Raw genomic sequence first — 16,094 nt, 5'->3', positions numbered from 1 at the left:
ACCCCAGGTCTTGATTGGAGTGGTTTACCAATTTATGTGGGCACTGAGAAGGTTTGGGCAAGGAGGGAACTAGGGGAAAGAGGAAACGGGGAATAGAGAAGTGGAAAGGACAAGAGTCAGAGAAGGGGGTGGAGACGAGCAGGAAAAATTGCAAAGACCTGACTGAATCTAACAGGAATGGAGGGTTAATGAACACTCTTAGGTTCACAGTCCAAGTGAAGGACGCTAAGATACTGAGAAACACACACCAGAAGTTTAGGCCTAGGGGCCGCAAGACGGCTAATTTATTATAATTTCTCCTTTTTTAGTACATGCACAGAAAGCCTGACAGCCAAGTGTACATGAACATGTACACACACACACACACACACACACACACACACACACAGGCCAATTTCCAGTGAGGGACAGGCTCCACAGAAGAAGCTGATACGCAGGGGGGGATCAAACGCTGCTCCCCTGCTCACCGATCTACTTCTCCAAATACAATATCTTGGGTACCTAGGTGAGAGGATGGAGGGAAAAAGTGGTGTTACTTATCTTCCTGTTGTGAGGCAAAACAAACAGACAAACAAAGTGGTGTTACCCAAGATCCAGAACCTGTTACTGTGCTCAAGAGATTGAGGACCCGAGGCCATGCCATGGCCTACGGTGAACAGGAAGTGTTCTCTTTCTGTCCCCAGTGGGCGTCCCCAACTCCTTTGTCTAGGATACCTCTACTACACAATAGGCCTCATACCTATGATGGCAACGACATCTGCCAACATGTGTCCCTTAGACATCTTGTCCAAACCAGCCTAGGGAGATTGAGATGGCAACAATGTTAGGTAAGACTTGCAAGGTGGGAGGAGAAAGAAGAGTTCAAAAAAACCTCAACCAAGGTCAGGTTTAATTAAATGGAGTTAAAGTTACTGGGATTGATTCTTACCAGATGGGCGAAACCAGGAGCCTTGATCTTGCATCGATAAGGGCGGCTGCTGCCATCAGATACCAGGTATACCCCAAACTCTCCCTGTTCAAGGAAGAAGGTTGGGTGTCTCTATTAACAGGAAGAGTGTTTTTCTCTGCCAACAAAACCTCTATTCATCCTCCTGTTTTCTCTCTCATTGATGAATGAGTGTCTTTTTTTTTTTTTTTGGGGGGAAGGGATTAATAAAATTTTTATTTTTATTTTTCTTAAGCCTGTCGTGTTTTATACTTAGCTATGTGAATCACAAGTACCACTTTACATCATTTATCACAAGGCAAAAAGAAAATGTAGCATTAGTTTTTTTTTTTTTTTTTTTAAGTTATAGAAGTACAGAAGCTCGTTTGGTTGTTTTTTTTTTTTTTTTTTTAATTTATTTATTATTATTATACTTTAAGTTGTAGGGTACATGTGCATAACGTGCAGGTTTGTTACATATGTATACTTGTGCCATGTTGGTGTGCTGCACCCATCAACTCGTCATTTACATCAGGTATAACTCCCAATGCAATCCCTCCCCCCTCCCGAATGAGTGTCTTGATAAACATCTAATCTTTAGGTACCTACTCTACATATGGTCTTTTCCTTCCCCTCCTCTCCTCACCTTGGGAGCCTCAATGGCAGTATATGTAGCTCCTGGAGGAACTTGGTAGCCCTCAGTATACAACTTAAAGTGATGAATCAGTGACTCCATGGAAGTCTGAAGAGAGGAAAAAGGAGCATCAATAAACCAAATCCAAACTCTGTCTCCTAGGCCTTCCCCAGCACAGAAAATAATCTCTACCCTCTGGGAGACTAAAGCCACATGTCAGTCAGTAAGCAGAGAGGATACAGAATAAAACAGGAGAAATATGGAAGATTAAGAATCTCTCATATGGCCATGCGCGGTGACTCACGCTTGTAATCCCAGCACTTTGGGAAGCCAAGGTGGGCAGATCACGAGGTCAGGAGTTCAAGACCAGCCTGGCCAACACAGTGAAACTCTGTCTCTACTAAAAACACGAAACTTAGCTGGGCGTGGTGGTGGGTGCCTGTAATCCCAGCTACTCAGGAGGCTAAGGCAGGAGAATTGCTTGAACCCAGGAGACAGAGGTTGCAGTAAGCTGAGATCACGCCACTGCGCTCCAGCCTGGCGAAGAGCGAGACTCCGTCTCAAAAATAATAATAATAACAATAATAATAAAAATTTAAAACTAAAAAAAGAATCTCTTATTATACAGTGAATTCTCTATAAAAAGAAAACTGGGTTGGGCGTGGTGGCTCATGCCTGTAATCCCAGCGCTTTGGGAGGCCAAGGCAGGTGGATCACCTGAGGTCAAGAGTTCGAGACCACCCTGACCAACATGGTGCAACCCTGTCTCTACTGCATACAAAAAATTAGCTGGGCATAGTGGCACATGCCTGTAATCCCAGCTACTTGGGAGGCTGAGGCAGAAGAATTGCTTGAATCTGGGAGGTGGAGGTTGCAGTGAGCCAAGATTGCACTCCAGTCTGGGCAATAAGAGTAAAACTCTGTCTCAAAAAAAAAAAAAAAAGAAAGAAAACTGAAAGATAGGATTTAATTCAAGGATATTCCTCCCCAGCCACTGGCCCCTTTCCAACACCCCACACTTTCCCCTCCCTGCAGCCAACCTTCATCTCTGCTCGCTTAGGTGGAGACACTTTGGCATCATCAACCTTGATCTCCCCAGGAGGCATCTTGTTTAGACACTGTGTGATAATTCTCAGGGACTGGCGCATCTCCTCCACCCGGCACAGGTACCTGAAGTAGATGAGACAGAGCAAGAGAAGAACAGTCAAAGGAGCAGGTATGGGGCTGGGAAGGATGCCCTTTGGCCAACCTCAAAAGGGTTAAGTCAACTCTCCCCACTCTTTTCTCCAAGTACAGCATCTCTGCTTGGCGCCACCCATATGAACCCTGCAGTCTTTTTTTTTTTTTTTTTGAGACAAGGTTTCACAGCTTACTGTAGCCTCGAATTCCTGGACTCAAGTGATCCTCCCATCTCAGTCTCCAAAGTAGCTTGGATTACAGGCATGCACCACCAGATTCGAGTATTTTTTGTAGAGACAAGGTTTCACCTTGCTGCCCAGGCTGATCTCCAACTCCTGAGCTCAAGTGACTGCCCGCTTTGGTCTCCCAAAGTGCTGGGATTATAGGCATGAGCCACCATGCCCAGCCCCCTGTAGTCTTTTGCTTCTACTCTTGGGTGCTTCCCCAAACCCTCTCCTTATTTTCTCAGAACATGGCCTGTAGTATTTATTTCTTTAATTACCTCCTTAAACACTTTTTGGACCACAGAATGGGTGAGAGTCAAATGGACAAACAAAAATATACAGCAGCTACCAGGTTCAAAAAATAAAACAAACAGACCAACAAAAAATACACAGTAACAAATCTGACTCAGGGTGAGAAAACAAGAGGATAATTTGTTTTTGTTTTTGGTTTTTTGTTTTGAGACAGAGTCTCGCTCTGTTGCCCAGGCTGGAATGCAGTGGCTCCATCTCAGCTCACTGCATCCTCCACCTCCCAGGGTCAAGCAATTCTCCTGCCTCAGCCTCCCAAGTAGCTGGACTTACAGGCATGCATCACCACACCCAGCTAATTTTTTGTATTTGTAGTAGAAATGGGGTTTCACCATGTTGGCCAGGCTGGTCTTGAATTCCTGACCTCAAGTGATCCACCCATCTTGGCCTCCCAAAGTGCTGGGATTACACGTGTGAGCCACTGCGCCCGACCCAGGAGGAGAATTTGAAGCTTAGAATCTACTAGAAAGAACATTGGATCAGGAGGATTCTAGTCTCAACCACTCCTGCAGAATAATCCCAGCTAATCCCTAACTTTTATGCCTCAGCTTTCTCAGTTATAAAATGCAGCCAAAGCTAGCTCCATCTAAGAAAAGGATAATGTAAAGATTTTAAAATGCCATAGGCTGGGTATGGTGGCTCCTGCCTGTAATCCCAACACTTTGGGAGGCCGAGGCGGGTGGATCACCTGAGGTCAGGAGCTTGAGACCAGCCTTACCAACATGGAGAAACCCCGTCTCTATTAAAAATACAAACATTAGCTGGGCATGGTGGCGTATGCCTGTAATCCCAGCTACTCAGGAGGCTGAGGCAGGAGAATCACTTGAACTGGGAGGCAGAGGTTGGGGTGAGCCGAGATTGTGCCATTGCACTCCAGCCTGGGCAACAAGAGTGAAACTCCGTCTCAAAAAAGAAAAAATAAGTAAGATTCCATATATGTGACAGTGTTTTGAGAGCAACCTCATCTAACACACACAAGAGCTCCCACAGACACTGAGAAGTAGGGTAAAGAAGGAAGTGGCAAAGAGAAGAGGCAGGGGAAACTAGCTGGATGATCAGCTGAGAAAGGATTGGGGCCTTACCTATCATAGCAGTCCCCTCGAGAACCAATAGGAACATCAAAGTCAACCTGGTCGTAAACATCATAGGGCTGGGTCTTCCGCAGGTCCCACTGGATGCCTGAGCCCCGAAGCATCACTCCACTGTGGAGAGCATAATGGGAATAAGCGCCACTCTCCACAAACTAAGTAAGGAGGCTCATTCTTCCTTAGGCTCCCCTGTTGCTCCTTCACATTCAGGGTATGACTAGGAGGATGCCAACAAGTCTTAAAAGACAAGATATTAGGCTGGAACTCCCCCACTCCCATCCCCACTCCTAAGGAGAGAAGTTGTATTCCCCTCACCTAAAACCATAGTTAAGTGCTTCTTCTGCTGTTACAACCCCAATGTCAATTGTCCGATTTCGCCAGATCCTATTGTTGGTCAGCATCTATTGATCGAGAAAACTGGTATGTTAATACTCTTCCTTACACTCTTCAAATATCTCTGTATTTCTTTACAACTGGGGAATAAAACCCCACAAGCACTTCTTGTAGGGGAAAGAGAGATTTTTCCCATTGACTCCTAGCTTACCTCCTCCAACTCATCAAGCCGAAGAGAGAAGTTCTTAGAAAACTCATAAATGTCATCCATAAGCCCAAGGGGAAGGTCCTAGAAGCCAAACGGAGGTGCTATTGAACATGGCATAGCCTCCGCTGAGGACAGCCAGCTCAGCATCCCCTCCCCCAGGGCTACAGGCTTGGAGTTTCCATCATCCAGCACTGCCCTCCAGTGGCCACAGGGAAAATAGGCCTGGGCTGGACGTCTGGGGAAGCCGGGGACCTGCTCACCTGGTGCACTCCTCCTGGCCGGATATAAGCAGCATGCATGCGGGCTCCAGACACTCGCTCGTAGAACTCAAACATCTTGATAGAGCATGCTGGGAATCAGTGTCAAAGTCCCAGGCCCCCAGGTCCTATGACGGCCTACACCTCCAGCCTTCTACCTTCTTGTGCCCAACCAACCCCTCATGATACAGTCTCTACAAATATAACCCAAGTTAAACATACCTTCTCCCTCTAAATGTTCTCCCATGTTCTCTCTTCTTTTAATCTCCTGTCTCCTTTATACCTCTCTACTTCCTGCACTTCCTTCCCTATTCCTATCCTTTTTTCCCTCCCTTACCTTCTCCCTTTCTTCAAACAGCCAGAAGAGAGGGGTCATGGCCCCAAGATCCAGGGCATGTGTGGTCACAGCCATAATGTGGTTCAACAGCCGTGTGATTTCTCCAAACAGCACTGTAAAGACAAGAAGAAGACCGTATATAGGAGCCAAGCACTGGGGCAGACAGAGAGGTCTGGGCAGAGCCTGGGGTCTGAACACTAAGCTTGGGTTCAATGGGGAAGAGGTGGAAAAGGCACTGTGCTATGCTCACAGTGGGCCGTGCAAAAAGCCAGGGGGCCATACCTCGGATCCACTGTGCCCGGGGAGGAGGCCGGATGTTTAGCAACTTCTCCACAGCTAGAGAATAGGCCTGTTCATTACACATCATGGACACGTAGTCTAGCCGGTCAAAGTATGGAAGGGCCTGGGAAGAGGGAATAATGTGGGTCACATCTAACAGGCTCAGGAGCCCACAGTCTGGTTGCCTGAAGCCTTGCTCTCAGTGGGCACCAAAAGTTGGTGCTGCATAAGCCTTTCTAGTTTTAGGAGCCCCAATAAGGCAGGTAAAATATCCCCCAAACCAGTAGTATGCTGGTAAATGTTGAAAAACTGGCTCTCCAAAGTGAGGGAGGACTCTGATTTGTTGTGTTTGCCAATTTCCGTGGTAAAACTACTCCCACAATGGCCAATTTTAAGTTACCAATATCATGTAACTGAATGCAGCACTGGGAAGGGTACCACACTATTATACAGTATTTTCACCATACAGACACATTCAAAGCAAATACCTCAAGGGCAGAGCATAGTACAATGTGGTAAAACATTATTGTACAATGATATATCAAGTAATGAGCTTTGAATATTTAATGTTACCTTTGCTTTTAATATAATGTATTAAATCATAAGTTTATATAAATTAATTTCTAACAATGGCTGTGTTCAACAACTGGCTCACAAAACCCCTGAAAATTTCACAACTGCACTCTTGCAAGCCAGTATGAGCTAGCTCCAGGATACCACTGTCAAGAGTCCTCAGCTGGGCACATGGCTCACACCTGTAATCTACTAAAAATACAAAATTAGCTGGGCGTGGTGGTGCATGCCTATAATCCCAGCTTCTTGGGAGGCTGAGGCAGGAAATATCACTTGAATCCAGGAGGCAGAGGTTGCAGTGAGCCAAGATTATGCCACTGCACTCTAGCCTAGGCAACAAAAGCAAAACTCCATCTCAAAAAATAATAAAAATAAAAAAACTGAGATACTGGCCGGGCGCAGTGGCTCACACCTGTAATCCCAGCACTTTGGGAAGCCAAGGCAGGTGGCTCATGAGGTCAGGAGTTTGAGACCAGCCTGGCCAACATGGTGAAACCCTGTCTCTACTAAAAATACAGAAATTAGCTGGGCGTGGTGGTGGGCATGTGTAATCCCAGCTACTTGGGAGGCTGAGGAACGAGAATCGCTTGAACCCGGGAGGTGGAGTTTGCAGTGAGCCGAGATCACGCTATTGCACTCCAGCCTGGGCAACAAGAGTGAAACTCCGTCTCAAAAACAAACAAACAAACACAAATTAACCGGGCATGGTGGTGCGTGCCTGTAATCCCAGCTACTCCGGGGGCTGAAGTAGGAGAACTGCTTAAACTCAGGAGACGGAGTTTGCAGTGAGCCAATATCATGCCACTGCACTCCAGCCTGGGCGACAGAGCAAGACTCCGTTTCAGGGCAAAAAAACAAACGAACAAACAAAAAACCTGAGATACTGAAGGAGAAAGGCAATCAGTCTTAAGAATATCTGGGGCCGGGCGTGGTGGCTTAAGCCTGTAATCCCAGCACTTTGGGAGGCCGAGGTGGGCGGATCACGAGGTCAGGAGTTCGAGACCATCCTGGCTAACACGGTGAAACCCCGTCTCTACTAAAAATACAAAAAATTAGCCAGGCGTGGTGGCCTGTAGTCCCAGCTACTCGGGAGGCTGAGGCAGAAGAATGGCGTGAACCCGGGAGGCGGAGCTTGCAGTGAGCTGAGATCTGGTTTTTTTTTTTTTTTTTTGAGACAGTCTTGCTCTGTTGCCTAGGCGCTGGAGTGCAGTAGCACGATCCTGGCTCACTGCAACCTCTGCCTCCCGGGTTCAAGTGATTTTCCTTCCTAAGCCTCCCGAGTAGCTGGGATTACAGGCACACACCATCACACCTGGCTAATTTTTGTATTTTTAGTAGAGATGGGGTTTTGCCTTGTTGGCCAGGCTGGTCTCGAACTCCTGACCTCAAGTAATCCACCCTTCTCCGCCTCCCAAAGCGCTGGGATTACAGGCGTGAGCCACCACACCTGACCAGAGTGAGGTATTTAAGGAAGACAGAGCACCAGGTAGAAATGGTCCTTCCTCCAGAATGCCAAAATGCTAATTCCGAGCTGTCTGCTGAACCAGCTTCAGCTTCCAGGAAGAGGGTGGAGCTAAGATGCTACTAGTTGGGACAGCCTGTTCTTATTCTGATGTCACTGTGACAGGGGCTAATGCTACAGGGGTTAACCCATAGACTCCGGGACCAGAAAATGTCATCGCTGAGACTCTCTTGGGGAATCACATTCTAGTCACTGTTCACCCCGACACTGGGCTGGATCTAAATCCTAATCCTACCATCCTGTTATCAGGACCTTTCTTCATGAAGAAAAAAACTTCAGATTCCTATTAGAGATCCAACTCCTTCAAATCTGACCCTCATGATTTGGGTCATACAATTCTCCTAAAAATGGCAAACTCTGTCATAAACCCCCTCTCAGTTGCTCTGACTCATTGAATGTTTTGAAAACAAACGTAGACAGCTGGAAGATACAAGAATCAGCTGTTAATCTTAGCGAGTTAACGTCTCTCTTCTCTTTCTCTGCCCCTAGGGACACTGGCTTTGACGCACTAGTCTAACGTAAGAGCAGGGAAACTGAGGCACTCAAGTAATGGCAAAGGGGCCAGCCAAAAAGTCAGCCAGAGAAAAGCTGAGTGTAGCTCCAGCTTCAAAGCACTGCTGCTGAATAAACCAATTTCTGATGACTTAAGCATCCCCTGCCACTTCCCTCCATCCACCCAACCAAGAGTAACCTGAACGGGTTACTCCTCTCAACACCCTCTTCCCCTCAGGTTTTAAGGGGAGCAAACTGGCAAAGCCCCAGGCTAAAGCAGCCCCAGATCCCACCAAAAGGCCCCTGTTCGCCCCCCACACCTGAAGATAGGTCTTGTATTCAATGAGCTTCTCAGTGCCTCGGTGCAGGAGCCCAATGTGAGGATCACACTTCCGCACCATCTCCCCACTCAATTCCATCACTAGTCGCAGGACACCATGTGCTGCTGGGTGTTGGGGCCCAAAGTTCAGGGTCATGTTCTTCACCATTGTGTCTTTTGGAGGGTCCACATCTGAGAAGTAGGAAATAGTTCAGAGCCAAATGGTTATTCCCTTGGGATCCCCCAAAAGACAGCAGGGAGTTAGCCTCTTCCTATAGATCTTCTAACTCACCATTGCATACTTTGTTAATTTCCTAATCTCCACTATAACCAGAAGAGGACCGTTAGATGGGAAAAAGGAAGATCTAAACTTTCTGATGACAGACATCATGAATCTCACTCACTCTGTGTGTCCTAGAATACCTTTCTTTCATGGTTCATAGTTGGTGTGCATAGAATATCTTTTTAATAATAGATAACACTTATATAGCTTTATTATGTGTCAGGTACTACCTTAGACACTTTAATTGATTTAATTCCTACAACAACTGTTATGAGTAATAGGTACTATCATTATCTCCATTTTATTGGATAAACTGAGGACATGGAGCTTAAATGACTTTTCCAGGATCACAAAACTAGTAAGTGGCAGAACCAGGATTTTAACCCAACCTGTTTAGCTCCAGGATCCAAACATCTTAACTACTATGATATACTGCCCTCCAAATGTATCCAATGAATGGCCAACCAGTCAGGAAATGTATACCTAATGCTTACTCCCACTAAACAAACTTTTACCCTCAAGAAGTTTACTCTTTTTTTTTTTTTGAGACAGAGTCTCACGCTGCGCCCAGACTGGAGTGCAGTGGCACCATCTCGGCTTACTGCAAACTCCGCCTGCCAGATTTAAGCAATTTTTCTGCTTCAGCCTCCAGAGTAGCTGGGACCACAGGCGCACACCACCATGCCCACCTAATCTGAAGCTTACATTTTAATCTGGGAAAGAAGTACATGTGAAAAACTACAAACAGAGGTCAAATTTATAAGTAACCAAGAAAGTGCCTTAGCCATTAAGTTTTTTTAAAAAGGAAAGAACACTGGGAAGATTTCATGTAGGTAGGATCTGAGCTTAAATATAGGAAATGATTTAGATAGCTAGAAGGGAGAAGAGGCATTCCAGGCTATGAAATCAACATGGGCCAAATCTTAGAAACAAGGAAGTAAACATCCATGGAACCCTTATTGAGACTTTCCAAGAGAGGGATGATAAGTATTGGGACAAATTAGGGGGCAGTGATTCAATTATCTGTACATATCATTAATAAAAATGAACACTTATAGGGGACTTACATGTGCCAGGCACATGTTATCTCATTTAATCCTTAAAATAATGCTATAAATAGGTGCTTTATTCACTGGTAAATTAAGAGTTGAGATTTGAAACCAGAGCCCACCTTATCCACCCAAATTCTTCATCATGGGCTTTGGAGTCTGACAGACCCAAAGAGTATAAATCTGCCTGTGTGCCCTTAACTTTTTTTTTTTTTTTTTAGAGACAGTCTTGCTCTGTCACCCAGGCTGGAGTGCAATGGCACGATCTCGGCTCACTGCAACCTCCACCTCCCAGGTTCAAGTGATTCTCCTGCCTCAGCATCCTGAGTAGCTAGGATTACAGGTGCATGCCACCACGCCCAGCTAATTTCTGTATTTTTAGTAGAGGCATGGTTTCACCATGCTGGCCAGGCTGGTCTTGAACTCCTGACCTCAGGCGATCCGCCCACCTCAGCCTCCCAAAGTGCTAAGATCACAGGTGTGAGCTACCTCGCCCCGCCTTTAATCAAGTTTTAATCTCCCTAGACCATACTTTCCTCACAACTGGGGTAATACTTTCATAGAGCTGTTGTAAAGATTAAACAAAATAATGCATACGAAAATGTTTGGCAAATGGTAAGCACTCAGCTATTGTTACTGTAAGTTTGTAGAAAGTAACTGCAAGTGTCTGAAGGTTTTTGAGCAAGAGTATGAATAACATGGTAAAATAATGTTTGGGGAAGATGAAGGTGATGACATTGTATAGGATATATAGAAAGGGGACAACATCAGTGGCAAAAACTCAGTAAATAGACTCCTAAAATAATCAGGGTCTAATACAAGATAACTCTGAATAAGAATGATGGCAACGAAAATTAAGAAGGAGAGATGAACAGATATGGGACATTATGAAAGAATCTACATAGTTTGGTAACTTACTGGACATAGACATGGAGGGCAAGATAAAACAGCCGAAGATGACTAAAAAGTTTCAATCCTGAGGGATTAGGGGAATGAGGGTCCCGATGATCAAAATCAAAAGTCAAGAGGAAGAGCTAGTTTTGATACGAAAAAAATGGTTTGTATTCACATAGGTTTCATTTGGGTACCAACGGGAAAACCACCACCTTGTCTGGAGAGGGAGATAATGTAGTGAACCTTACGTGTATTGAACATGGGAAAAGCTGGAATTAAGATTTACATTGATAACGACTTTTGGGTATTTACTGGGACCCATTCTTTATTTTCTTCTGCAACATCCTTCCTTTCCTTCTCTACTTCACAAATACCTGTTATTATCACTATTATGTCTCTTGAATTTCATCGTGAAAGAAACAAACAGGATAGGGGCTAAAACTTGCCTAAGACAGAGAGTTCAAGAGCACTTAGAAATCAGCTGGAGGCCAGGCATGGTGGCTCAAGCCTGTATCTCAGCACTTTGGGAGGCTGAGTTGGGAGGATTACCTGAGGCCAGGAGTTTGAAACCAGCCTGGTCAACACAGCAAGACCCTGTCTCTACAAAAGGAAAACTTTCAAAATTAGCCAGTTGTGGTGGCACAGGCCTGTTGCTGCGGCTTTCTGGGGAGGCTGAGACAGAAGGTTGCCTTGAGCCCAGAAGTTCAAGACTACAGTGAGCCACTTTCCCACCACTGCAGTCCAGCCAGGGAGACAGAGGGAGACCCTGTCTCACAAAAAGAAAAGGAAATCAGCTGGGGTCAGGGATGGGTGTGGGTTGGGATAGCAACTCTGATCACTCACCATTCCAAGGTGGAGGCTTCCAGTGGGCTGTTTCTTTGCTTGGGTACATAACAGCTCCCCCAAACTGCTGTGCCCATTCCACATCTGGCTGCCACTGCCGAACACCTCTGGGGAGTTAAAGACAAATCCTAGACAAAGGGCCTGAACAGTGTATGGTTCCTGTGTTCCCATTTACTCTCAAGGGGACCCAGGAAGGATGTCCTGTTTTGTTTTTGTTTTTGTTTTTGTTTTGAGACGGAGTTTCGCTCTTGTTGCCCAGACTGGAGTGCAATGGCACGATTTCGGCTCACTGAAACCTCCGCCTCCCGAGTTCAAGCGATTCTCCTGCCTCAGGAGGCGATTCTCCTGCCTCAGCCTCCCAAGTAGCTGAGATTACAGGCATGTGCCACCAAGCCCGGCTAATTTTGTATTTTTAGTAGAGGTGGGGTTTCTCCATGTTGGTCAGGATGGTCTCGAACTCCCGACCTCAGATGATCTGCCCGCCTAGGCCTCCCAAAGTGCTGGGATTACTGGCGTGAGCCACCGCGCCCGGCCAGTGTCCTGGATTTTTTTAATGCCAAGTCACTGATCTGAAGTTAATGTAGCTTCGGCAAAATAAGCTGGAACTCTAAAGGTTCAATTCCTACTAACAAATTATTCCTGGAATAACTTCACCCATCACCCCTGGGCATGCAAGGTTGGAATCCTAGCTTCTTTATATTTTCATCGTATTGATATCATCAACCAGGTGAACATGAACGTGAGAAAAGTGTTTATTCAAGGTCAACGACAGAGACAGCGAGCATTCTGGCTCTTTGGTTGAGTTTTACTCAGGTACAGGAGAGGTGCATTCAAATTACGGAAGCTAAAAAGCAGAGTCTCCCACTCCGCTGATTTCACCTCTGGACTGAACGAACTCTAGACCCTCTCCCCTCCCTCGCCAGAGTGGGCGCCACCGCATCTTGTAGCCCAAGAAATCAGAGATGGACAATGGGGTCACAGTCTTGGGTTATTCTTTTCTGGGGGAGTAAAGCGTCCCCAACCTGAGAAACCCTAGCCTTGGAGAATGTGTGTCGAGGGCTGCCCTCGATCTCACCTGCTGGGCTGAATCGGCAGTCGGACTCCAGCCCCAGGCCGCAGGACCTGGGCCGCGACGCCCCGGAGGCCGCACAGAGCCCTCAGCGCCGCCATCTTACTCCGGCTGCAGACTGCGGGAAGGTGAACCGGGCGGAAGTGACTCCAGCGCGCCTCCTTGTTGGCTTCTCACCTATTCGCACAGTGAAGCCGCCCTTTTGGAAGCTGGCAGGGTCGTTTACCGTCGACCTGACAACATCCGGGTCCTGTGACTCGGCTTCACTTGCGTTTAGATAACGGTGACAGCCATCATCTTTACTGAGGGCGGTTCCTCCCACAGCTCCTGGCTGGCTTTTCTAGGAGCGAGCAAGGGAAAATTGCCGTTCCTGCGAGGGGCAAATACTTCGTGCTCTCTCGCCGAACCCGCTTGCGCATCTCGGAAACGTGCGGTGCTTCTTTCCCTACTCCCTTCCGCCTTGGCCGCCCTCCCGCTTTAGTCCTGCTCTCGGATTGTATCTGAGCCCTGCCCTTATAGGGTAGCCCCAGGCTTTGCCAATTACCTTCCCGTCACTGAATCCAAAAGATCGGAGTCGGGAAAGCCAGCTAATTTCCAGATGTCCTAAATTGAGATTGGAGAAAGGAGCCTAAGTGGGGCTGGGCGGGTCTGAGAGCTCCCGCCAAACCAAAACAAAAAAGAATAGGATTGCCAAGGCCACCGGCATTGGTGGTGCGGAGGGGAGTATCGGGGTGTGTAGGAGCCACCTCATCCCACATGGGGGAATGGAGTCCTCTGGGTGACCCTGACATCCGCCAGGCTTCCCGAACCTACAGAATCATAGACCCAGGAAGCGCCCTTAGAGATGCCTCACACCCCACTTCCGTCCTGCGTCAGCCACTTTTCCCTAACGTCTTTCTGACCCTGCAATAGCCCTCCTGGGTAATGGCCAACAGCATGGAAATGTAGTAGCACCAGGAGTGTGATCCCAATTCTGTATGGACAAAGACTTTTCCAGCCTTAGAGGCTAGTTCCTGTTTTCTCCCTCTGCCTCTAAGCCCAACTCCAGCTGGGCCACCCACCCGTAGAGTCTGTACAACTCTCCAACTCTGAGCCTGGAAAGACGCCTTCCCCAGATATCCCCTAGACAGGATCCCTGGGACACAGCCCACCAGCAGCGCAGCAGGGTGAGGCAGACAGACCAGGAAGCAGAGACGGAGGAATTCTTCACTGCAGAGAAAGAGGGGAAAGCCAGACTTCTGGCCTGGGAATTGACCTAATGGGAACTGTACCAAAGGGTGGGGCCAGATCCTTGGCTGTGGGAACTGACCAGGACCTGGGCTAGACAAGGGAGCTGCCACAGAGCCAGGGCAGAGGTTTGGTCCCTCTGCTCTCCTCATTCCTTGCTCTTTCCCTGGGTCTTCTTTCTGTCTATTGTTGAAACACAGCAAATGTGGCCATGGTGGTGGGGGATGGGAAGGATTGCATTTATTTGCCTTGATCCAGCCTGGGAGAAGTCAGGATAGACTCTGGGTTGCTTGGCCCTGGGGGCAGCTTGAGCTGGGACTGGCGTGGGGGCTCCTGAGGGGCTGCCTAGGACACTGCAGCTTTTGTGCCTTCTCCCGGCTGCCAACACCCCCACACACACTGCTGCAGCCACTCTAAAGCCCTTTGTCTTTCACTGCTTAGTCACCCCCTTTGTCCTCATCTCAAATAGGGGAGTGGAAAGGGGCAGTAGAGTTCTCTGGTGATAGCTCCTCTTGCCCCTGCCCCTTCTGGTCTCCCATCCCTTGTCTGACTCCTCTAGTCCCAGCCCCCTTGGCTTAGAACCAGGGTCAGGCAAGTGGTGGGTCAAGAGGTGGGTCTGGCAGTCACAAGGGGGTGGGTGATCCAGGAAGTGACAGGCACCAGGGCAGGTATTACCGACCTGAGCAGGAAGGGAGGGGGAAAGGAAGTATTCTGACGGATATGATATGCGGGGGACAGGAGGTGACAAAGCAGAGTTAATAGGGGAATAGAGGCAGTAGGAGGTGGTCCACTTCTGGGAAAGGAAAGGGACTGCTGACTGCACTCTCCTTCCTGGGGATTTCCTGGGGAAACAAGCAGCCAGAGGATGGGGTGAGCAGAAATTGCCCCTACTTCTGAACCCTTCCTTGCCTTGAGAGTTCACACCCAAGACCTCTTTTGCGAGTTCCCTCCTATCCAAAGTCAAAGGAATAATTTGCTTCCTTCCCTAACACCACCTCTTCCTCCCCAGCCACTCTCCCACCCCAGGCAATGGATTTCTCCCAGTACCCTAATTTCCCTATAAGCACAATGCTGCCTCCACCCTCTCCCTGCCACAGGGAGAATTAAAAAGAAAAGATTACTAGATATTCCAGGAACCAATGGGTTCTCAGAGCAAGGTGGGGTGGGTGGTGGGAGCCAGGTGGGGATTCCCCCAGACTGATACTGGATGAATCTGGGTTCCTGAGAGCAAGTCTTGCCTATGCTGGGGGCTGGCTGACTTGAGGCTGGGGGAGGGTTTAGGGCAGTTGGGAGTGGGTAGGAGAAGGGCCAAAAGCCTGGGGGAAGCTACTGGGAGCTGGGCCAGGGAAATGGGGAGTCAGGAAGTGGGGAGGGGGAACCCTGGGGGGGAAACGGAGGCGGAATGGATGTTCTGGGCTTTGGAGGGGGTGGGTAGTGGTAACTCAGGAAGGGGGATCCTGAGGGAGAGAAGGGACGTTGGAAAAGAGGAGGTGCCACCCTCGATCAGCCTATAAAAGGAAAAGTCGTTAACCCCTCCTGCCTTGTCATCTGCCGCCTCCAGTACGTTCATTCCAAGCAGGATCATCCTACCTTTGGGCAGTCAACTCCCTGATCACTGTCTCCTTGCCTCCCCCATTGCTCTGCCTCTTTTACTCTTCCCAGTTGCTCAGTTCTATCCTGAGCCATGTCAAGTTACCTCCTTTCTTAGTTCTTCCCTCTTGATGTCTCCTTACCTGTTCCCTACCCTCTTTTCTCAGGCAGTTCACTCAGTCCCCGCAGCCCTGGAAACCAGCCACTAGGGCCAAAGGGCAGCATGAGGGAGCCTTGAGAAAAGAGAGGCCATGCTAGGTTAGACTATAAGAGCAGAAATTCTCCCAGGACCGTGATCCTATCTGTGCATGCTGGCCAGGCCCTTTCCCTCACTCTCTGCCTCTCCTGGGGCTCTGTCCCACCAAAAAGGGAAAGAGACAGCTGAGGGCTGATTGTGGAGTTTGGGAAAAGGCTATGTCATCAGCTGGCCCAGTGCCTATTATCCATTCGACTGCTAGAG

General features: G+C 48.0%; 1 protein-coding gene across 1 annotated transcript; it reads right to left on the bottom strand.

Moving 5' to 3' along the window:
• Positions 1-254: 254 nt before the first annotated feature.
• NDUFS2 (NADH:ubiquinone oxidoreductase core subunit S2) lies at positions 255-13,625 on the bottom strand. The gene is made up of 14 exons (XM_003892957.4): positions 12,824-13,625; positions 11,749-11,855; positions 8,681-8,871; positions 5,777-5,897; positions 5,495-5,607; positions 5,161-5,235; positions 4,904-4,981; positions 4,675-4,760; positions 4,354-4,473; positions 2,600-2,729; positions 1,572-1,667; positions 929-1,012; positions 740-797; positions 255-501 (listed from the first exon to the last, which is right to left on the bottom strand). The coding sequence occupies exons 1-14, from the start codon at positions 12,916-12,918 to the stop codon at positions 464-466; spliced, it is 1,392 nt and encodes a 463-aa protein (XP_003893006.1). The 5' UTR covers positions 12,919-13,625; the 3' UTR covers positions 255-463.
• Between the last annotated feature and the right edge of the window lie 2,469 nt (positions 13,626-16,094).

This window comes from Papio anubis, chromosome 1, assembly GCF_008728515.1.
Source record: "Papio anubis isolate 15944 chromosome 1, Panubis1.0, whole genome shotgun sequence".
In the NCBI taxonomy this organism is placed as follows: domain Eukaryota; kingdom Metazoa; phylum Chordata; class Mammalia; order Primates; family Cercopithecidae; genus Papio; species Papio anubis.
This window is presented reverse-complemented; position numbering and strand designations above follow the sequence as displayed.

Bases quoted from the DNA above. Each gene is read 5' to 3' on its own strand.
- NDUFS2 (XM_003892957.4), bottom strand. From the start codon at position 12,918: ATGGCGGCGCTGAGGGCTCTGTGCGGCCTCCGGGGCGTCGCGGCCCAG. The intron at 5,608-5,776 runs GTATGGCCCCCT...TTGTCTTTACAG, and splicing joins CCGGGCACAGTGGATCCGAG to TGCTGTTTGGAGAAATCACA. The intron at 502-739 runs GTATGAGGCCTA...CCTCTCACCTAG, and splicing joins AGATGTCGTTGCCATCATAG to GTACCCAAGATATTGTATTT.